Source organism: Eretmochelys imbricata, chromosome 21 (assembly GCF_965152235.1).
Source record: "Eretmochelys imbricata isolate rEreImb1 chromosome 21, rEreImb1.hap1, whole genome shotgun sequence".
Classification (NCBI taxonomy): domain Eukaryota; kingdom Metazoa; phylum Chordata; order Testudines; family Cheloniidae; genus Eretmochelys; species Eretmochelys imbricata.
Genome location: NC_135592.1, coordinates 18,588,188 through 18,611,503, shown reverse-complemented (window position 1 = coordinate 18,611,503; position 23,316 = coordinate 18,588,188). Strand labels below are relative to the sequence as shown.

The 23,316-nt window shown below is 45.5% G+C and overlaps 1 protein-coding gene across 1 annotated transcript in view; it reads right to left on the bottom strand.

The window, feature by feature from the left end:
- Positions 1-19,277: 19,277 nt before the first annotated feature.
- IPO9 (importin 9) overlaps positions 19,278-23,316 on the bottom strand; it is a 167,123-nt gene continuing 163,084 nt past the window's right edge. The window contains exon 24 of the mRNA XM_077839190.1: positions 19,278-20,388. Coding sequence (XP_077695316.1) covers positions 20,278-20,388 — 111 coding nt within the window. The 3' untranslated portion in view covers positions 19,278-20,277. The remainder of the gene's footprint in view (positions 20,389-23,316) is intronic.

Below are 23,316 nucleotides of genomic sequence, written 5' to 3'. Positions count from 1 at the left end.
ATAACAGCGTTCAAAAAAAGAACTAGATAAATTCATGGAGGATAGGTCCATCAATGGCTATTAGCCAGGATGAGCAGGAATGGTATCCCTAGCCTCTGTTTGCCAGAAGCTGGGAATGAGTGACAGGGGATGGATCACTTGATAATTACCTGTTCTGTTTATTCCCTCTGGGGCACCTGGCACTGGCTACGGTTGGAAGACAGGATACTAGGCTAGATGGACCTTTGGTCTGAACCAGTAGGGCCATTCTTATGTTCTAATGTTATGAAATATGTTGTGAGGTTAGCAATGCCCACAGCCAGCCTTTCAGCAGGGACAAAGGAACAGCCATCAGTGGCCAGATAGGAGTCAATGGCTCACCAAGAGGAATCGACTGTCTCGGAGGCTTCTCAGAGAAGGCACGTATACAATGGGGTGGCCTAACCCATATCACAGCAAGGATCTTTCTAGCAGCTGGAAGAAAGTATAAAAGAGTAGCAGTGACATCATCACTTGGCCTCTCTTCCCCCATCTCAACGCCTGGAAGATCATCTGGAAGACAGGCTTTGAACTAGGGAGATTGGTTCCAGGCTGGAAGGAGGTCCAGGCTGTATATTGAGGAACTGTAAACTGTCTGTATAATCTGTTAGGGTAAGAGACTGTTTGATTCAAATCTTGCGTGAATTTAGACTGCAAATTTATTTCTAAGATGACCAACTTTGATCTCTGTCTGTTAATTATAATCACTTAAAATCTAGTTTTCTGTATTAAATAAATGTGTTTTATATTTTACCTAAAACAGTGTATTTTTGGTTGAAGTGCTTTTCAGCTCAGATTACAAAGGCTGGTGTATTTCCACTTTCCTATGAAGAAGTGACAAACTTAATGAGTTTGCACTTTCCAAGGGAACCTTGAGCAGTGCAAGGTGGTATATTCCTGGGGTGCAAGGCTGGGGAGCTGAGGGGAGTTGGCTAGAGCCTCTCTATTGATGATTTGTGTGTGTCTGGGAGATCATTCTTGTAACTCAGTTGGGTGTGTCCCTGCCTGTGGATGGCTGTGTAAGTGCAATGCCTGTCAGATGTTTGTAGCTTGACATCAGCATCCCAGTGTGAGGGACAGCCCAGGCTGGTGGGTTTGGAGGGCTCAGCTCTCCCACAGTCCAGGTTGCACCTGGGGAACCTTGTCACGGGATCCCATCACAGGGGATTTTTTGGTAACAATCAGTAAACCCCCAAAATGAAGGACCTTGCTTATCAGGAAAGGTTTACAAAACTAAATACATCTAGCTTGGGTAAATGACAACTAATGCAGAGGCTGATAAAATAATACAAATATTTAAAAGATGTTGACACCAAGAAGGGAGAGGAATGTTTAGTTTGAGGCACAGGGAGGTGTAACTAGGAGGAACTATAACTGTGACGAGTAAAGAAAGAAAGAGAACACATATGCTGAATATTGGGACCAACACCAACTAAATCACCAAAGAAAGCTGGGGTAGGGCTCAGGGAGGAGGAATGGAGACGAACTGAATGACATAACCTGATCTGACTATGCTTAGGACCCAGATGTTCATGGTAATCAAGTCCCAAACACCATAAAAAGGAACGGGCCTGTTCCCAAACAAGGAAGATGGTGAAGGAGAGAATACCACTGGATCACTGTCCTAGACATGCATCAAAATAGGTGCTTGCCGGATCCCGGGATGGGCGGGGGTGGAATCAGCCAGCTGGTTAAATCCAGAACCAGAGAACCTTCTCCTCTGTGATAAGTGGCCTTTCTGGTAGTAATCCTGCTGCCTAACAGGAAGGGAGGACTATCCAAAAAAACACTGTGAGCGGTATTGTAACTGACCATTATTGTGACTGTGACACTGGGAGACCAGTTGCCAGCTCATGCCAAGGCCACAGGCATCACTGACAAATGCATAGCTGGAAACCAGTCTGGCTTACCTGTGGGTTAGTATTATTAAAATAGATATTAGTGTTATAAGAATGTGTTTAGTGTTTAGACTTTTTGGAATTCTTGTAGGATGCTACAGCTCCTTTGGCAGGAACAAAATAATGCCTTTTTGGTATAGGGGCATAAGATGCTGGTGTGCACCAAAACATTCTGTCCAGTTCTAATATGGCCTCATTAATTGGGAGGGCCTCCCTGGTCAGTCCTTGGAGTTGTAAAATGTCCAAGAGCTGGTGTTGAAGGTCCTGGATCTCTTTCAATGGGATCTGTAGATCATTAGAGATCCATTGTAACAGCTCCTGATACTGACAGTAATTGTCTGGTGGAGAAGGTGACAAAGGAGTCTGGAGATGAAGAAGCCCCTGTTGGAACTGTCAGTACCAACAGAACTGGTTCTGGCTCTTCCTTCTCATACACCAAGGGTTCTGGCTGATGAGAGGGGGAGATGCTGTACAACTCCTGAAGGGTCTGGATGCCTGCCATAGAGGTCCCAAAAGCCCAAAAAGGCAAAAAGGACAGATCCATCATAGAATATCAGGGTTGGAAGGGACCTCAGGAGGTCATCTAGTCCAAGCCCCTGCTCAAAGCAGGACCAATCCCCAACTAAATCATCCCAACCAGAACTTTGTCAAGCCTGACCTTAAAAATATCTAAGGAAGGAGATTCCACCACCTCCCTAGGGAACCCATTCCAGTGCTTCACCACCCTCCGAGTGAAAAAGTTTTTCCTAATATCCAACCTAAACCTCCCCCACTGCAACTTGAGATCATTACTCCTTGTTCTGTCATCTGCTACCACTGAGAACAGCCTAGATCCATCCTCTTTGGAACTCCCTTTCAGGTAGTTGAAAGCAGCTATCAAATTCCCCCCTCATTCGTCTCTTCTGCAGACCAAATAATCCCAGTTCCCTCAGCTTCTCCTCATAAGTCACGTGCTCCAGCCCCCTAATCATTTTTGTTGCCCTCCCCTGTACTTTCCAATTTTTCCACATCCTTCTTGTAGTGTGGGGCCCAAAACTGGACACAGTACTCCAGATGAGGCCTCACCAATGCCGAATAGAAGGGAATGATCATGTCCCTCGATCTGCTGGCAATGCTCCTATTTATACAGCCTAAAGTGCCGTTAGCCTTCTTGGCAACAAGGGCACACTGTTGACTCATATCCAGCTTCTCATCCACTGTAACCCCTCGGTCCTTTTCTGAAACCCCTAGGTCCCACTGTTCCGTTGCAGTGGGCCCCATGGGTATCTGCACCAACAGACCCTGGGGGAGCCATAAGTGAAGGGATGGTAATTGTAGGCTCTCGGCGGCCTGTCAGGGGTCCTGTGCCTCCACGGAGATACTGGTGCAGCTACCTCCTCTGATTCCAAGGGTGGTTCCATTGGTAGTGGCAGTACTATCCGTATTAGGTCGCTCCGCGCCAACGGCTGGAGATGGAATTGCTCCTGAGACATCACTAACAATTCCTCCTCTAGAATAAGGATGGCCTTTAGGAGGGTAGGGCCAGAAAGCAATGGAGACTGTAGGGTGCAAGAGGAATCTATCGTCTGGTATCATAAAGGTCTCAAATACAGGCAGAGAGTTCCAGCAGGAAGGACCCAGCTTGTCTGTTACAACCAAATGGTCTCTAGGTTAATGAGGCAGTACTGACAATGAGCTCAGACCTGCACTTGTAGATGGGGCTGGCAAATGTTCATCTTTTTGCTTCAGTACCACAGTCACTGTTGGAACCGGCAGCTCCCTCTTTTTGCATGCCTTGACCTAGAGTCTGGGGTTTTCAGCAACACCAGTTCCTGTACATGACATCTCACCCTACCAGGCCAGCCTGGGGAGGGAACACATTTCTTCTGGATGGTGGTGACAGGTTGTATGCCACAGATGCCTGGAACCGGGGTACCACTGAGCCCTCTGACACACACACACACTCTCTCTCTCTCTCTCTCTCTCTCTCTGCGGCTGTGACAAGCTGTAGACCGCTGCCAGTCCTGCACTCACAGACACTTACACAAGAAGGATGTGACGTTATATGATTAAAATAGGACCATGTTGATCATTGTTGCTACCACTGTTATACAATTGCAACAAATCTTGTACAAAGTATTGCATGTAAGTTGTCAATGGAAAAGTTATGGTTTGCTGAATGTGATTATCCTAGTTGTATGCATGTATCATTTTTTATCTGAAGTTATGAATATTGACTATATGCCTGTATTTCAAATGTGTTTGCTCCTGTGGTAACACCCACAAGGTATTTACATCCAGTCTAGCCAGCACATTGTGAAGGGAATGTTTAAGTTGATGGTCCATCAATGAACACAATGGGCCAGAAAAGAAGCTTATCCCACCTGAGGGACTTTCCTGAGGACATTCTAGGTACAGTACAACAAGGAGTCTGGTGGCACCTTAAAGGCTAACATTTATTTAGGCATAAGCTTTTGTGGGTAGAAAACCCACATCTTCAGATGCATGGAGTGAAAATTGCAGATACAGGCATAAATATATACTGACACATGAAGCGAAGGGAAAGGAGGACTTGTGGCACCTTAGAGACTAACCAATTTATTTGAGCATAAGCCCATGAAAGCTTATGCTCAAATAAATTGGTTAGTCTCTAAGGTGCCACAAGTACTCCTTTTCTTTTTGCGAGTACAGCCTAACACGGCTGTTACTCTGAAGCGAAGGGAGTTACCTCACAAGTGGGGAACTAGTGATGACAAGTCCAATTCGATCAGGGTGGATGTGGTCCACTCCCAGTAATAGATGAGGAGGTGTTAATACCAAGAGAGGGAAAATTGCTTTTGTAGTGAGCCAGCCACTCCCAGTCCCTATTCAAGCCCAAATTGATGGTGTTAAGTTTGCAAATGAATTGTAACTCTGCAGTTTGTCTTTGAAGTCTGTTTTTGAAGTTGTTTTTTGTCGAAGGATGACTACTTTTAAATCTGTTATTGAATGTCAAGGGAGACTGAAGTGTTCTCCTACTGGCTTTTGTATGTTACCATTCCTGATGTCTTTGTGTCATTTATTCTTTTACGTAGAGTCATCAATGTAGCGTAAGTAGAGGAGGGGTGCTAGGGAACGAGAGCTGAGGCAGCGTTGTTCTAAGTCAGCCATAAAAATGTTGGCATACTGTGGGGCCATGTGGTTACCCATAGCAGTGCCGCTGACTTGAAGGTATAAGTTGTCCCCAAATCTGAAATGGTTGTGGGTGAGGACAAAATCACAAAGCACAGCCACCAGGTGTTCCATGGCCTCATCAGGGATACTGTTCCTGACAGCTTGTAGTCCATAATCATGTGGAATATTGGTGTAAAGAGCTAGGTAAAGTATAGTAATAGATACTAGGTAGAGTATAGCTAGTGGCTGCTCTGACTAATCAGAGCATGCAAGGGCATGTGACTAGATCATGTAATACTAAATTTCATCTTGTGTGCCTTGATTTCCCATAAACTAGGCTAAGGGCTTTGTTTAGGACAATGAAGTTTCTCTCCACATGGCAGAAGCTATAAAAGGTGCTAGAAACTCCTCCATTTTGCCTCTTTCCTGCTCTGATCTCTGGACTCTGGACTTATACTAATGAGCACATTCTAACCAAGGGACTGAAGACCTTCCAATTATTTGGAAGCAACCAGAAATGTAACAAGCCAGCACTTTATTCCATCGCTGCTCCAAACTTGATACAAGAAGTCTGCAATTGTTTTATGTATTTGATTCCTTTAATCAATTTTAACTCTCTCTTTTTTTCTTTTTATAAATAAACTTTTAGATATTAGATACTAAAGTATTGGCAACAGCATGATTATTAGGTAAGATCTGAGTTATATATTGACCTGGGTATATGGCTGGTCCTTTGGGATGAGAAGAACCCTTTGATGAAATTGGTTTTAAATAACCACTCATTAAGTCTAGTGTCTGGATATTGAATCCAGGACTGGAATACCTAAGGAAGTTGCATTTCTGACTACTTATTAGCTAGTGTGGTGAGACAGAAATTTACTTTGGTTGCTGGTTTGGCATATCTTATGGAAGGATAACCACCAGTTTTGAGGTGTGTCTTCCCTATTTCTCAGCAGTTTGTCATGAATTTGGTATTCTCGGTTGTGACCCACTGAGGCACGGTGACACAGGGACACACCCAACTGCAGTTACATGAATGCTTCTACTCAGCCACTCATGAACTAACAATAGAAAGGTTTCAGAGTAGCAGCCGTGTTAGTCTGTATTCGCAATCAGAAAAGGAGTACTTGTGGCACCTTAGAGACTAACCAATTTATTTGAGCATAAGCTTTCGTGAGCTACAGCTCACTTCAGGCTTATGCTCAAATAAATTGGTTAGTCTCTAAGGTGCCACAAGTACTCCTTTTCTTTTAACAATAGAGAGGCTCCAGCCAAACAATCACCCTCCCCCAGCTCCACAGCCTAGGACCCCAGAGCTGTACCATCTTGCCCTGGTCAAAAGCCTGACCATCCGCTGAAGTGAGCTGTAGCTCACGAAAGCTTATGCTCAAATAAATTGGCTAGTCTCTAAGGTGTCACAAGTTCTCCTTTTCTTTTTGCGAATACAGGCTAACACGGCTGTTACTCTGAAACCAGTGTAAGATTATTACCCAGTCTGCCTCTCCCTCAACGTTGAGAGGACAATACACCAGGTTTTGTTCCTGAGCAGATTCCCCAAGCATTTCAAGCAAAACACACTGTTTTAGGTAAAAATATAAAACAAATTAACTACAGAAAGATAAAGTGATAAGTAATAGTGTATGGATCAAAGCAGATTTTCTAAAAAATAAAACAAATGCAATCTAAGCTTTATAAATTAGATAGGATTTGAATCAAGAAGTATCTCATCCTATTAGCTAGTACAAGCTGGTTATAGCTTTTGTATACATAGGCTGGAACTCTTCTGTCCTGCCTGGGACCCCCACCCGCATTGCAGTTTTTGTCCCTCAGGTGTTGTGTTGTAAGGGAAGTGAGGCCCAGTGGTGCTGTTACTTACCCCTTTTATAGCTTCTTCCATGTGGGGGGAGGGATAGCTCAGTGGTTTGAGCATTGGCCTGCTAAACCCAGGGTTGTGAGTTCAGTCTCTGAGGGGGCCATTTAGGGATCTGGGGCAAAAATTGGCGATTGGTCCTGCTTTGAGCAGGGGGTTGGACTAGATGACCTCCTGAGGTCCCTTCCAACCCTGATATTCTATGATTCCATGAATTATGTCATAAGCATATCACTATGGTGAATATGGGGTGGACAATGTCACAGGCGCTCTGCGGGGATCTCCCCTTATTGTCCATGAGAGTATTCCTTACTATCAAAGGCAGCCCTCTAGGAAGAGTCCTTGGGCTTCAGTGTTAGCTCCAAGGCACCTGCTTGGAGGGGCATGGCTGAGTCAGATCTAGTATAGTTATATACTAACTATATAAGTACCAAGCTAATACATAAAAAATATGTACACGTGTTTTAATTTACAGGTCATGTGTGGACTGAAGGGGACACAATTTTGACTCGGGCCATGCAGCAGTAAAAAGGAACTGGACAGGCATCAACCCACACTGCCTCTTATACCCTCCCTTGGGAGCATGAGGGAAGATTCTGTGAACATATCGGTCCACAGGCATTGCTTTGAAGAATCTCTGTACTTGGGCACATGGCACACCTGTGTACCCCTGTGTGGAATACACATAGGGATCATCATTCAGAGAAGAACTGTTTGATCTGGTAGCCCAAGAGCAATTGTTTTGAGCAGTTACAGATAAGGTGAAGGCAGCTATTTGTGACAAAAAAAAACCTTCCACAGTTTTGAAGGCTGCAGAAATTGCTGATATGTTGAATCAAGGGCTCATGGGAGGCGCAGAGCCCCAGGGAAGGGAAATCTCCTTGTTAAGAAGAGAAGGTGTCTGGAAATAAACCTAACCCCAACTATGATAAAAAGAAACCCTTAGGGAGCCCAGATTTTAAAACCCCTTCCCTAAGAGAAGGCAGGTAGTCTGGCAGCACTGTGGGGCTCCCAGTTACATAAAGTCAAACTGCCCTAAACTGCAAATACAGTACAGTACTACTAAAAAAATAAAAGGGCAAGTTTAAAAAAAAATTGACAAGGTTTCTGTGCGTGTTTCATTTAAATTAAGATGGTTAAAAAAGAAGCATTTTTCTTCTTTATAGTAACGTTTCAATACTGTATTAAGTCCATGTTCCGTTGTCAACTAAAGAACAATCATAACATTTTGTTCAGTTACAAACAACCTCCATTCCTGAGGTGTTCATAACTCTGGGGTTCTACTATAGACTGAAAGCTTAGCATGAAAGGGAGATGGCAATGAATATGATTTGTTATGCTGATGAAGGAATGTTTACTGACTCCCTTAATTGATTTGGTCAGGGAGAGTAAGGAAGAAATTCCTCTGTAGAGCATTGAGATGTGGGAGGGTTTGAACCCCACCCCAAAGCAGGAGATGTTAGCTCTTTTGCCACACCACAGCCAGGTATTTTCCAACCAGTCAGGTTTAACTGACAAGACTGAACATTCCATTGAAACGACATGGTCCTGTCCTGCTCCTAGCAAAGCAAATCATACTAAAGGAGAAATGCAGAAGCAAATTCTGGAGGAATTGGAAAGCATGCTGGATATGGGGTAATTACTAAAGCAAAAAGCCACTGGGTATCCCCTATTGAGATGGTACCTAAAAGGGGTTAAAACCAAGAGGAAGTTTTGTGTTGACTATAGAAGGTTAAATGCCATCACCCAACATGACCTATACTACCCCACATCCCAATTACAGGATCTATTAGATCAATTGGGAGATGCAAAATTCATAAACACACTGGATTTGATGTGAGGGTATTGGCAGATTCCTTAGATGCTTATGCCCAGGAAAAATCAGCTTTTATAGTGGAATCTAGCCTGAGTTTAAGGTTATGCCTTTTGGAGTAATTAAGGCAGAGGCCACTTTCCAAAGGCTAGTCAGTGAAGCATTGCAGGGATTATAGAATTTTGCCAGGGCCTATGTATCTTTAGTGACCCCCTGACAACAGCATTTGCACCATGTGGGAATAATGTTAGAGGCTTAGAGAAGCCAATGTCACTGTCAAGGTCCCCGAGTGCAAAATGCGTGTTGCACAGGTATCTTATGTAGAACACGGGCAGTGGATTTGTTCACCCTGACCTTTTAAAAGTAGACACTGTTCAGAGTTGGCCTATCCCACAAACCAAAAATCCTTTATTGGTCTGGCCAATTATTACCGGACGTTTGTAAAGGGGCTTAGTGACATTGTGGCCCCCATAACAGACCTTACAAAAAAGGGGAAGTCAGACAGAGAGACAGGCTTCAAGGACATAAAAGAGGCTTTGTCTAAAGAGCCAGGTTTAGCTATCCCTGACTTCAGCAAAAACTTTGTGCTGTGCACGGATGCTTCCAACACTGGATTATGTGCACTACTACCGTAAGGTTAGGGGACAAGAGGCTCCCTTTGCCTTCTTGAGTAAAAAACTGACTCCCACTGAAGAGAACTATGCTGTCATAGAGCAGGAATACTATACCATCATTTGGGCTGATAAGCAACTTAAACCTTAATTGTGTAATAAAAAATTTAAGGCTTTAACAGATCATTCCTCTCTAGTATGGTTGCCCAGAGCTAAAGGGAGCAATTCAAGTCTATTATGCTGGAGCCTAGCACTGGAGAAATATGTTGTGGAAATAATTCAAATCACAGGGAAAGAAAATGGAGGGGCAGATGCCCTTTCATGAATGGGGGGCGGGGGGGGGGGGTTGGGGAACTGAGGCATATTCGGGAATATTACCCTTTCCTACACCAGTTTTGCATTGGGGGTATAATGCTGGCAGACCAGGTGCCAGCTTAGGCCAAAGCCCCAGGCCTCATTGGGTAGCTGGAAACCAGTCTTGTTTACCTGTGGGTTAATATAGTAAAAATAGATATTAGTGTTCAGACTTTATGGAATGCTTGTAACACACTGCATGTATTAATCCTACTTATATCTGTATGCTATGCTACAGGGTAATACTTAAGTGTTTGCTCTACAACTGTAAAATGTTTGTGCTGAAAGTCTAACTCACCCAGCAGGGAAAAAAAGTCACTAACTGCAAAATGCTGGATTGCTAGAGAAGATGTTATTGCCTGCCTATCAGGAATGACTACTGACTTCAAATGAGTCACTGTGGAACAAAGATTTTGTTGGTTTCTTCCCCCACCCACCCATGAACAAGTTACATGCAGAAGTGCTCATCCCATCAGCTTGGAGTCTGGGGAGGTGGTGATAAAAGTCACTGACCAGAAGGAATTTGGGTCTTTTTACAATATTTGTACTCTAAGGGACAAAGATTTCTAAACATAAGCAAGAGATCCCCAAGACTAGCCTGGATTAGCACTAGTGGACCTAGAGAACTGGCATATTTCAGCAGCTCTATCACCATCTGAAACCTAAGACTGCACCTTATTTCTGTATGTAGAGAATCATAGAATACCAGGGTTGGAAGGAACCTCAGGAGGTCATCTAGTCCAACCCCCTGCTCAAAGCAGGACCAACACCAACTAAAATATCCCAGCCAGGGCTTTGTCAAGCCTGACCTTAAAAACTTCTAAGGAAGGAGATTCCACCACCACCCTAAGTAACCCATTCCAGGGCTTCACCACCCTCCTAGTGAAATAGAGTTTCCTCATATCCAACCTAGACCTCCCCCACTGCAACTTGAGACCATTACTCCTTGTTCTCTCATCAGCTACCACTGAGAACAGTCTAGATCAATCCTCGTTGGAACCCCCTTTCAGGTAGTTGAAAGCAGCTATCAAATCCCCTCCTCATACTTCTCTTCTGCAGACTAAATAATCCCAGTTCCCTCAGCCTCTCCTCATAAATTATGTGCTCCGCTCCACTCCCCTAATCATTGTTGTTGCCCTCCCCTAGACTCTTTCCAATTTTTCCACATCCTTCTTGTAGTGTGGGGCCCAAAACTGGATACAGTACTCCAGATGAGGCCTCACCAAAGCCGAATAGAGAGGAATAATCACGTCCCTCGATCTACTGGCAACGCTCCTACTTATACAGCCCAAAATGCCCTTAGTCTTCTTGGCAACAGGGGCACACTATTGACTCATATCCAGCTTCTCGTCACTGTAACCCCTAGGTCCTTTTCTGCAGAACTGCTACCTAGCCACTCGGTCCCTAGTCTATAGCACTGCATGGGATTCTTCTGTCCTAAGTGCAGGACTCTGCACTTGTCCTTGTTGAACCTCATCAGATTTCTTTTAGCAAAATTCTCTAATTTGTCTAGGGCCCTCTGTATCCTATCCCTACCCTCCAGTGTATCTACCACTCCTCCCAGTTTAGCGTCATCTGCAAACTTGCTGAGGGTGCAGTCCAAGCCATCTTCTAGATCATTAATGAAGATGCTCAACAAAACTTGCCCCAGGACCAATAGTCATGAACCACTTCTTTCTCCATAGAAGGCTAGTCACCTCCTCCCCATACTGTGCTGCCCAGTGCAGTAATCTGGGAGCTGACCTTGTTCGTGAAAAGAGAGGCAAAAAACGCATTAGTACATTAGATTTTTCACCGCCTCTGTCACTAGGTTGCCTTCCCCATTCATTGAGGGCTCACACTTTCCTTGACCACCTTCTTGCTAACATATCTGAAGAAACCCTCCTCGTTACGCTTAACATCCCTTGCTAGCTGGTACTCCAAGTGTGATTTAGCCTTCCTGGTTTCACTCCTGCATTCATGAATACTTTATACTCCTCCCTGGTCATTTGTCCAGTCTTCCACTTCTTGTAAGCTTCTTTTTTGTGTTCAAGATCAGCAAGGATTTCACTGTTAAGCCAAGCTGGTCACCTGCCATATTTACTATTCTTTCTATACGTCGGGATGGTTTGTTCCTGCAACCTCAGTAAGGATTCTTTAAAATACAGCCAGCTCTCCTGGACTCCTTCCCCCCTCATGTTATTCTCCCAGGGCATCCTGCCCATCAGTTCCCTGAGGGAGTCAAAGTCTGCTTTTCTGAAGTCCAGGGTCCGTATTCTGCTGCTCTCCTTTCTTCCTTGTGTCAGGATTCTGAACTTGACCATCTCATGGTCACTGCCTCCCAGGTTCCCATCCACTTTTGCGTCCCCTACTAATTCCCGGTTTGTGAGCAGCAGGTCAAGAAGAGCTCTGCCCCTAGTTGGTTCCTCCAGAACTTGCACCAGGAAATTGTCCCCTACGCTTTCCAAAATCTTCCTGGATTGTCTGTGCACCGCTGTATTGCTCTCCCAGCAGATATCAGGGTGACTGAAGTCCCCCATGAGAACCAGGGCCTGCGATCTAGTAACTTCTGTTAGTTGCCGGAAGAAAGCCTCGTTCAACTCATCCCCCGGTCTGGTGGTCTATAGCAGACTCCCACCACAATATCACCCTTCTGGCTCACGCTTCTAAATTAAATCTAGAGTCTGTCAGGTTTTTCTGCAGTTTCATACTGCCACCACTGAGAACAGCCGAGCGCCGTCCCCACTGGAACCCCACTTCAATTAGCTGAAGGCTGCTATCAAATCCCCCCTCATCCTTCTCTTCTGCAGACTAAACAAACCCAATTCCCTCAGCCTCTCCTCATAAATCATATGCCCCAGCCCCCTGATCATTTTCACTGCCCTCTGCTGGACTCTCTCCAATTTGTCCACATCCTTTCTGTAGTGGGTGCCCCAAAACTGGACACAGTACTCCAGATGTGGCCTCTCCAGTGCTGAATAGAGGGGAATAATCCCTTCCCTCCATCTGCTGGCAATGCTCCTACTAACGCAGCCCAATATGCCGTTAGCCTTCTTGGCAGCAAGGGCACACTGCTGCCTCACATCCAGCTTCTCGTCCACTGTAATCCCCAGGTCCTTTTCTGTAGAACTGCTGCTTAGCCAGTCGGTGTCCAGCCTGTAGCGGTTCATAGGATTCTTCCGTCCTAAGTGCAGGACTCTGCACTTGTCGTTGTTGAACCTCATCAGATTTCTTTTGGCCCAATCCTCCAATTTATCTAGGTCACTCTGGACCCTATCCCTACCCTCCAGTGTATCTACCTCTCCCCCCAGCTTAGTGTCGTCTGTGAACTTGCTGAGGGTGCAATCCATCCCTTCATCCAGATCATTAATAAAGATTTTGAACAAAACTGGCCCCAGGACCGACCCCTGGGGCACCTCGCTTGATAACGGCTGCCAAGTAGACATCGAGCCATGGATCACTACCCGTTGAGCCCGACAATATAGCAATGTATTTAACAATCTAACAATCAATGTGTGTTTATCTCTTTTAACCTTGTAAATAACTCAATATCCTAGTTAATAAACCTTTAGTTAGTTTACTACAGGATTGGCTAAAAATGTGTTTTTTTGTGTGAGATCTAAAGTGCAAATTGAGCTGGGGTAAATGACTAGTCCTTTGGAACTCAGAGAAACCAAAATATTTTGTGATCTTTGGTGTAAAGTAACCATCTATCACAGAGTCAAGCTTTCCTGGATAGCAAGATAGACTGCAATACTTAAGGGAACTGTCTGGGACTCTGTGTTAAGGCTGTATCGTAACTGAGTTTACACTTACTATTTGGCTGATGAAATTTAATTATTGAACTCACAACCAATTTGGGGTTTGTGTCCTGCTTCATAACATTCTGCCCTGAGGTTAGTATTCTCACTTGTGAGCCACTCCAGACAGAGGCACAGTGGCATCTCTTCATGGCCAGAGCATATACTCCCAAAGAATGTAAAGTAACTTGGAGTCCTTAAAACAATGTTTTTTCTGAAAACCAAACCCAGCCATCAAAAAGTAAGTCCTCAGTGGTCTGCTGCACATTGGGCACAATACCCAAATACTTCAGCTGGAAGGCCCTTCTCACTACTGATGCTATAATTCTGGCTGAGGCATTCACCATAACCACAGCTGACTGAAATGAGGTCTTGCAGACCATACAGATACAGCCTTCTGCAAGTATGTCATAAACTCTTCCCTGGAGGGTTCAGGCAACTTGTCCATTAACTTAGCCACGGTCACCCAACTAACACAGTCATATCTAGAGAGCAACGTCTGCTGGTTTGCAATGCACATTTGCAGGGAAGAGGAGATATAAATCTTTCTCCCCATTAAATCCATCCTTTTGGACTCTGTCTTTAGGAGTGGATTTAAACCTTCCCTGCCATGCCGTCATTTGCTGCAGTTACCACCAGAGAATTAGGGGCCAGATGGGAGTAGAAACCCTCCAAAAGCTGCATGGGAATGAAGCACCGCTTTTCCAAATGCTTACCCTTGTACGGCAAAGAAACTGGAGTATTCTAGAAGGCCTTTGATAAGCTCCAAAAGAGCCTCATTTATTGGGAGAGCTACTCTCCCTGGAGCTGATGGTTGGAGACTATTCAGCATCTTATGCGTATTCTCCTGCAGGAATTCCAGCTGGATGCCCAAGATAGCAGCCATATGCCTCAGGAGATCCTGATATGTCTTAAACCCCTCAGGCACTAAGGGAGAGTACTATTCTGTCACAGAGTCATCCGGAAAGGATGAAGATGTGGTTTGCTGTGCCAGTGATGGGTCCTTTTATTACACCAGAGGATCCAGTCAGAATAGTCCCAGAGATCCAGGAAGAATGGGCTCATTGGTCACTTGCAGCTCAGATGGTTTGGGAGCAGGAGCCACTGTTGGGTTTGGTAATCTATTTCTGGAGCAGGTCAAAGAGTGAGACCTCAGGGACTGAGGAACGACCCAAAGATAAGATAGTGGTGGCCAGTAGGCACCGGGCCAAAAGCCCGTCTTGTGGGACAGATGCCAATCTTGTTGCTGATGGTGATCCGAGGGTGACCTATCAGGCTACAACCAAGGGGAGGACAACCCCAACCAATATCTTGAGGAGACCCGGAGATTCTCTGGTGACAACAAGGGAGCCAGCCCCCATGGAGCATGTTGTTACTGCTGCGGACTATTGTTACTGCTGCAATGTTAACGCTGCTAAGTGCGGGCATTTCTTGAGCTCCAACCTACACTAGCAGAGTGCAGCTTGCCGATTCAGCAGACCTCAATATTATTCTCAAAGACCACAGGCACGGTTTGGTGGTAAAGGTGCTCGGCCAGGTTTATTGTCAGCAAAGCATGGTACTAGCGCCCTACTCAACAGGTCACATGGACACTCTCAGATGTATGCCTGGGACAAGCTAAAGGCTCAACGTATATACCAGGATTCTGTCCCCTTGGCCAATACAAAGATGCCCCTCCTATGACTTTGCCTTGTATACGATACAAACAAGTTACCATCCTTATACTTTGTACCTGCTAGTTTGAACGAAATGTCCTCACCCATTATCCTGTCATCCTCTCCTTATCTTACAAGGGGCTGATGTGTTTCTGCACAATCTCTTAGGAATTTGTTTACAAGGTAAAATATAAGTTTGCTTTATCACTGTAAAAGAGCCTGTGCTGAACTTGTGAACCTGGGCAGGAAGATTGCTTCTGCTCACCACGGAGGACTATCAAAACTAAATGGGCCATTGCAGGACAAAAACTTTGTTGATTGCCCCATCCACCCATGAAGAAGTTACATGCAGAAGCACTTGTCACATTGGTTTGAACTCTGGGGGAAAGTCATATAAATATGCTCACAAGAGGAAATAGTTATCTCTTTGCTGTTTGGACTCACACAAGGGCTGGAGCTAAGAAACGAATGCAGACATCCCCAGGGGCAAGCTGGGTTAGCCCCAAGACAGTCAGTGGACAGACTACTACATGTCACATTTTGGAAACCATAAACTCACTCATTTGTGCATACAGTAACTCCCCACTGAACGTCCTCTCGCTTCACGCTGTTTAGATGTTACGTCCCTGCTCCATTACAGAACATGCTCGTTTAAAGTTGAGCAATGCTCCCCTATAACATCATTTGGCTGACTGCTTTGTCCACAGCCGGCAGCCCCGCTATCAGCTCCCCTACGCACCCCCCCCGTGCCTCCCGCCCATCCGCGGTCCCTGCGGATCAGCACCTTCCCCTTCTCCCCCCGCCTCCTGCCTGCAGCAATCAGCGGTCTTGTGGTGTTCAGGAGGCTGTGGATGGAAGAGGGAGGATGCGGCCAGCAGCCTCCCCCCTCCCTCCCTGCCCCTCCCTCCTGAACGCTGCAAACCAGCTGATTGCCATGGGCAGGAGGTACGGGAGGGAGGGGGGAGGCTGCGCGCTGCGTCCTCGTTCCTCCCCCCAGCCTCCTGAATGCCGCAAGACCGCTGATTGCCGTGGGCAGGAGGAAGGTGCTGATCCACAGGGTCTGCCAGCGGGTGGGAGGTGCTGGGGCTGGGGTGAAGAGGGGACGTAGGGGAGCTGATAGGGGGGCTGCCAGCCTGTTTACTACCTGTATTTAATTGCTTCTTTAAAATGTATAGAATGCTTTTGTCTGGCAAAAAAAGATTCCCTATAACCTAACCCCCATATTTACATTAATTGTTATGGGAAAATTGGATTTGCTTAACATCGTTTTGCTTAAAGTCGCATTTTTCAGAAACATAACTACAACGTTAAGTGAGGAATGTTGCCCGCTTTAACCTGTAAACAATTAATTTCTTTTCTCAGTTAGTTTACTATAGGATTGGCTACCAGCATTGTCTTTGGTGTCAGATCAAAGTACAAATTGATCTGGGGTAAGTGACTGATCTCTTGGGACTTGGAGGAACTTGAATATTTAGCAATCTTTGGCGTGCCCATTTATTACTAAGTCCATCTTGCCTGGGTGGCAAGATAGACTGGAGTGCCCAAGGGGACTGTTTGTGACTCCATGGTAAGACTGGTATAGTGCTTCGGGAGTTCACATTTGTTACTGGGTTGGTGAAATTATAGACCATGCCACCAGTTTGGGGTGTCTGCCCTGCTTCTTGACAGTCTCCCCTGAGGTTGGCACTCATGGTCATGAACCATTCCAGACAGCATGACAATCTCCTTTAACACCCATTTCAAAGAAGGAAATAAGGACCACCCTTTAAGAATCCTGAACACATGAAGGGGAGCAAAGCGTGAAGGGGAATGGTTTAACATCAGCATATGACTTGCCCAAGCCACTTTACTGACAGGTGTTTCGGACTAGCACCACTGAGAACCACCTTCCATTCAAGTCACCCCCTTTTTTGAGCACTGTAGCCCTTACAGGTATTTTTTGTGTGGAAGGCTTCAGTCACAAGAACTTTTATTGGCAGCAAACACTTACCAACAATAGCCACGTGTTAATAGTATTATGGACAATACCACAGGACATCTAAGCTGTTCCTCCCTCCCTTATCTGAAGAGGTCCCCAAACTGTGGGGTACACCTGCCTAAGAGGATGTGGAGGGCCTGGGACAGCCCCCACAGGGGGCAGGGAGGGAACTCCACCCAGCCCCGCTCGGCCCCGGGTCCACTCCTGGCCCCAGCCGGGGCTCCGCTCCCAGCCCTGGACCCTTTACCCTGTCCACATCTGCCCCAAGAGCCATGGCCCCACTCCCGGCCCCAGGGAGGGGGTTTGGACAGGGGCAAGAGGGGGGTGCAACCCTGTAAAGTTTCAGGACCACTGACCTACTGCGGTAGTTGAACAAAGGATGCACTAAGTTACTGAAGGGGTACACCTTCCCAGCCTTCAGAGTTTCATGCAATGTCACTCTACCCAGCAGTAGCTCTTATTGGAAATAAAGAATAAATGTCTCGTGCAATAGACATGCTAGACAGCAACTGACTCTAACCAACATAATGAAGGGCACTGAAGGGAGCTCAGAAGAAGCTCCCCCTAATTTATTCAGATGGAGATAGGCCTATGCAGCACCAGAGAAATCCTCTAACACAAAATAAGGGATAGCCACAGTGTTAATGCCAAATTGTCTCCATGTTTCATGCTCTTGTTTAAACCTATAATCTAATTCTTTAATGTGCTTTAAGAAGAATCAAAATATGTCAAGCAAAATTAAGGTGCACACTGTGTAAGATCTGACTCCAGTGGGCCTCCTGCAGAGAGCATATCAACATCCCTGAAGATCCCTTAGATCAGTTGGCCAGACTTCAAGTCTGTCCATCTTCCACGCCACAAAACACACTGTTACCCTCAAACGTCTGATCCTTCGCTTACCTGGAAGTGTGCATGATCCAATTTTAGAACTCAGTTTCCAATGTACGGGACATCAAACAATTAACATTTGATGGCTCTTCTGCATTCTGCAATACGCCCTGTGGTTTAGATCTGCCCTTCGCTCTTTTCTGTTTTATATTTTCAGCACCACTGTATCAGTATTCTACAAACATGCACTGTGCAGCACAGGTCCTCTCCAATATTCAGGAGCAAAACTTCATCAGCTATCATGCCAAAGTAGGGCTGCAGCATTACGTAGCCTTCCTTTACTCATAAGCAACAAGGGGTCCAGTGGCACCTTAAAGACTAACAGATTTATTTGGGCATAAGCTTTCGTGGGTTAAAAAAAAAAACACAGAAGAAGTGGTTTTTTACCCACAAAAGCTTATGCCCAAATAAATCTGTTAGTCTTTAATCTGTTAGACTCCTTGTTGTTTTCGTGGTACAAACTAACACAGCTACCCCCCGATACTTTACTCATAAGCTGATTCTTCAGCACAGCTACCTCAGGATTTCAGCCATTTATTTTTTGTTAAACTCTGAGAAAGCAAGCTTGGCACAAAAGTTAGAGTTTGTAGAAGACATCCTACTGCATCTCACAGCATTTAACCCTTTCAAATCCATTCACTTGCAATGACAGATTGTGTTGGCCCTATTTCCATCATTGCTTCAGGAAGTTGGGGGCAGTCATGTTGCCTTTTTAAATTTTATGTTTGAAAAATAAAACTAACCACCAACAACCCCCAGACCTGGGGCACCAGCTTTCCCTCGGTTACTAAAAAGGAGAGTTAATTTGTTACCTCAGCTGAGGAAGAGAGAAGAGCCACATCCTAAATTAGACCAGCAAGGTTTGAGGTCACACAAGCTTTGTGAGGAGCTGTGGAGAGAAGTACAGCCTTGTATTAGGCTTCTTTGTTCCCCCCGCTTTAACAATTTAAAAGACCAACACTGGCACATGTATAGTGAGCTATTTGGCTTGCTTGCTTGTAAGGAAGGTTTGCAGATGCAGTTTGAAAGCACATTATTACTCCCTGAAAAGAGTTACCAGATGGACCCTACAGGAAAGGGGGTTTTAGTGGTTCTCATTCTGCCTAAAAGGAAATGGAAGCTGCAGAGTCAGTTACAGGGTTCCCCTCCTGCCCAGAATACTACTATGAGACGAGGCCAATAGTCTCTAGGGTACAGTTAAAGGAGAAGTTTTAAAGGGTAAATACGTATAAAATGTAATTATTTCCTTCTAGAAATCTGTTTGAAAAGAAAATACCAGTGTATATTTTAATAGTTTTATTTTCATTTTCCCCCAAAAGGGAACAAAAGGCAAAGAGGTGTTGTGAGATACATCACTCTGTACTTATGGATATTTTATTTTACCACCCTATAAAAATACACATACTAATTTGTGGACTATAGCTTACCCACTTCATATAAGTCTCAGGAGTGTGAAGGAAGCAAAGTATTTCAGAGAACTGTTTTTATGGAGTAAAGAGGAAGTTAAATACACTTTTTTTTGTAAAAAGTTATGGTTGTTTGTGTTCAGTAAAACCAGTCTTCAGTAGCCACATTCCACAAGAATTGAGATTTAAGTGGTAGCTTCCTTTGAGCATGTGCATGCAAAAGCTTTAGCAAAGAACTGATGCAATGTTAGAGAGACTAGATAGAAGCCCCCTCCCACAGTACGAAACAAGATGTTCATTTAATTTTATTATTTCAGCTTCCCATCCAAATTCTTGTAAACAGATTCCATACCATTTAGGCATCTCTTTGATAAAAGTGTCTATAGTTCTATAAAAAAGTCACATGGTAAGATGAAGATATTTACCCTGTATGTGTTATGCAAGTGCGAAGAGGGACAAAACTTCCAAAGTCTCAAAACACATCCAAGCAACCTACAAAATACCTGATTCCTTCCTCGTTCTGTCCAACTGTATTGGGTGAAACTCAGTTACGTGTCTCTTCAGAGGCAAATATAAAGTTTATTTTTAAAAATATTTAAGGACACATTATTTTAAGGACCTCCTGGAAAGTTTTTTTGTGGTAAACGAAAGTGTTCCCTTGGTGAGAGCAGAGTGCAAAGCTCAGTCTTTGGAGCTTTCCCAATCATCCTTCCCTTAACAGAGTCATGATAAGACAAGGCTCAATACTTCGTGATGAGGAAGATCACATCTGTAACAACAGGTGAACACTGGAAAAAGTTTCATGTTTAATCACAAAACATGGAATAAGCCAGAAAAATATTGTCCAGATATGATCAATATGGTCTCTGCACGGTTCATATGCCAATGGCCTCAAGCACTCTTCTCTCGTTCTCATTGAGATGGTCTGAGAACATTGCATAGCAAGGCTGCTGTGCAAACTGACACAGGAAATCAGTGAGATAGGCCTAGGAGGAAGATGACAAGGGACCAAGTTAACATCTTTCAATACATCTATCATTGCTTAACTTTGGGAGTTAAAGATTGCATAACATGAGAAAAGAAAGTGAAATGCAGCTCTAATGCAGAATGAAGGGGAAGGGGCACTGCTCAGCAAACAGGATAGGTCATGCTGCATTAGGCTTCAAAGTACATGTCAAACAGGCAGGCCAAGTGCAGCCTCCAGGCCAAATGTGGTTCCAGAGCACTAGCCATGGTGTAGCCCAGAGACCACAGAGTCAGTCAGATCATTCGCTCAAGACTGAGCATTGTGTAGTCTCTGTGGGTAGCTCTGCAGTGGAGATAAGTGCTGCTACAATCTGTTCCCTAGATTCAAAGGTAGGTCTTTTCTATCCAATTACCCACTCCATCTCCCAGCCAACCCATGATTATCCTCTCTAGCAGAAAGCATTTTGTCACATCTAGTTCTAAAAGTCACAAATGACAAAGCTTCCATATTTTCCGGACAGACTATTCCACAACTTAATACACCTCAGTCCAGAAACTTTCCTCTTAAATACTTGCCTACTTTCCCCTTAATAAAAATTTCAAATTGTTCTTCATCCCCACCAGCATCCCAGAAGGGAGGAGAAAGCAGGCTGATGCAGAGGGCTGAGGAATAGGGGGAGGAAACATGGTGAAAGGGAGTTACAAGAGGAGACAGAGGATGGAGAAAAAAGCAGAGGGGAAGAGGACAATAGCTGGAAGGGGAAATGCAGTGGATACAGAACCTGGTGGGGGAGGCAGCAGAAGAGGAGGGAGATAGGATAGGGTAGGTAGGAGCACAGAACTAGTGTTGGAGGGGATGCAGGGGCAAAAAAGTACACTCCCTCTGTAGAACCTGGAGGAACCTGGGACTCCTCAATCTATATTTTTCTTTGCTTATGGCAAATAGTTGTGAAACCCACTGGCCAAGTGTGTGTCATCCTCCTGTCACAGCAGGTCCATACAGAGGATGGCAGCACACTACTACTATCAGTTACTCTGTTAGCAAAGTTTCTATGGTATGGATCTAAAGGTCAAAACCCTGCTAATGATCCAAGTGGGGATCAATACGGTTCCATGTGATGGAATTTTTTTCTTTTTTTTTTTTTTTTCAGTTCAGAAATTACCTTCAAAAAACATTAAAAGAACATTAAGGTTGAAAAGTCACATACTCAAAAGTCAGGAAATGCCAGAATTAAGGATTCCCATGCAGCCTCAACTCAGTCCCCTTGTGCTTTTGCAGCAATCTCAATGTTAAATTCTCTGAACTTTTTTTAAAAGCTCTGTTGAGAGCTGCACATACCAGAACAGGGGTGGGCTACGGCCTGTGGGCCGGATCTGGCCCATCAGGGTTTTGAATCCGGCCCGCGGGATTGGCACCGCAGGCCCCGCACTGCTCCCGGAAGCGGCCAGCACCACGTCCCTGCGGCCCCTGGTTGGGGGGAGGGAGCAGAGGGCTCCGTGTGCTGCCCTCGCTTGCAGGCACCGCCCCCCACAGCTCCCATTGGCCAGGAACAGGGAACCACGGCAAATGGGAGCTTCGGGGGAGGTACCCGCAGGTGAGGGCAGCGCATGGAGCCCTCTGCCTCCCCTCCCCCAAGAGCTGCAGGGACGTGGTGCTGGCCACTTCCAGAAGCAGCGTGGGGCCAGGGCAGGCAGGGACTCTGCCTTAGCCCCGCTGTGTGCCACTGCCACCCCAGAGCTGCTCCAGGTAAGTGGCGCCAGGCCGGAGCCTGCAACCCTCCTGCACCTCAACCCCTGCCCTGAGCCCCCTCGTACACCCCACACTCCTCCTGTGCCCCAACTGCTTGCCCTGAGCCCTCTCCTGCACCCTGCACTCCCTCCTGCACCCCAACCCCCTACCCCAACCCTACATTCATGGCCCTGCATACGATTTCCCCACCCAGATATGGCCCTCGGGCCAAAAAGTTTGCCCACCCCTGAACTTATCTGGTTTTTTTTAAACTAGGAATTTACACAGAAAAGAACCATAAAAAAGAATGTTTAAGTGATGAAGTCAAGCACTAAATATTCAGGAAATGCCTGAAACTTAGGTAGCCTGTATAGCTTTAATTTTACCCCTTTCATGTATACATTTTGCCAAGTCGTTAACACAGTTGTATAATATTTTTTTCCACGGGAACTCAGCATCATTCAGTGCACAGGATGGAGGATGCTTAGAGAATGATGCAGTTGTTCAATATCCTTTCATCCTCTTGGTTCAGCATAAAGCCCCATGCCTTATTTATGCCATAACATCCAAACACTGCACTAATTAAGGAAACCTGGCCTTTTCTGGTAATAAAGATGAAATATCACAGACTCAAATCTCTCCTGTCTTCCATGAGTAGGGCCCTACCAAATTCATGGTCCATTTTGGTCAATTTAACAGTCATAGGATTTTAAAAATCATAAATTTCATGATTTCAGCTATTTAAATCTGAGATTTCACAGTGTTGTAATTGTAAGGTCTCTGACCCAAAAAGGAGCTGCTGGGGCCAGGGGGTGCGAGGGGGGGGCCGTCGCAAGGTTGTTGTAGGGGGGTTGCGGTACTGCTACCCTTACTTCTGTGCTGTTGCTGCGGCAGCGCTGCCTTCAGAGCTGGGCACGGAAAGAGACGGCTGCTGGCCAGGATCCCAGCTCTGAAGGCAGAGCTGCCACCAGCAGCAGCACAGAAGTATGGATGGCATGGTCTGGTATTGCCACCCTTACTTCTGCGCTGCTACCTGCAAAGCTGGGCCCTCAGTCAGCAGCCGCCACTCTCCGGATGCCCAGCTCTGAAGGCAGCAGCGCAGAAGTAAGGGTGGCAATACCGCAACCCCCCTAAAATAACCTTGCGACCCCGACCCACCCCTGCAATTCCCTTTTGTGTCAGGACCCCCAGTTTGAGAAACGCTGGTCTCCCCTGTGAA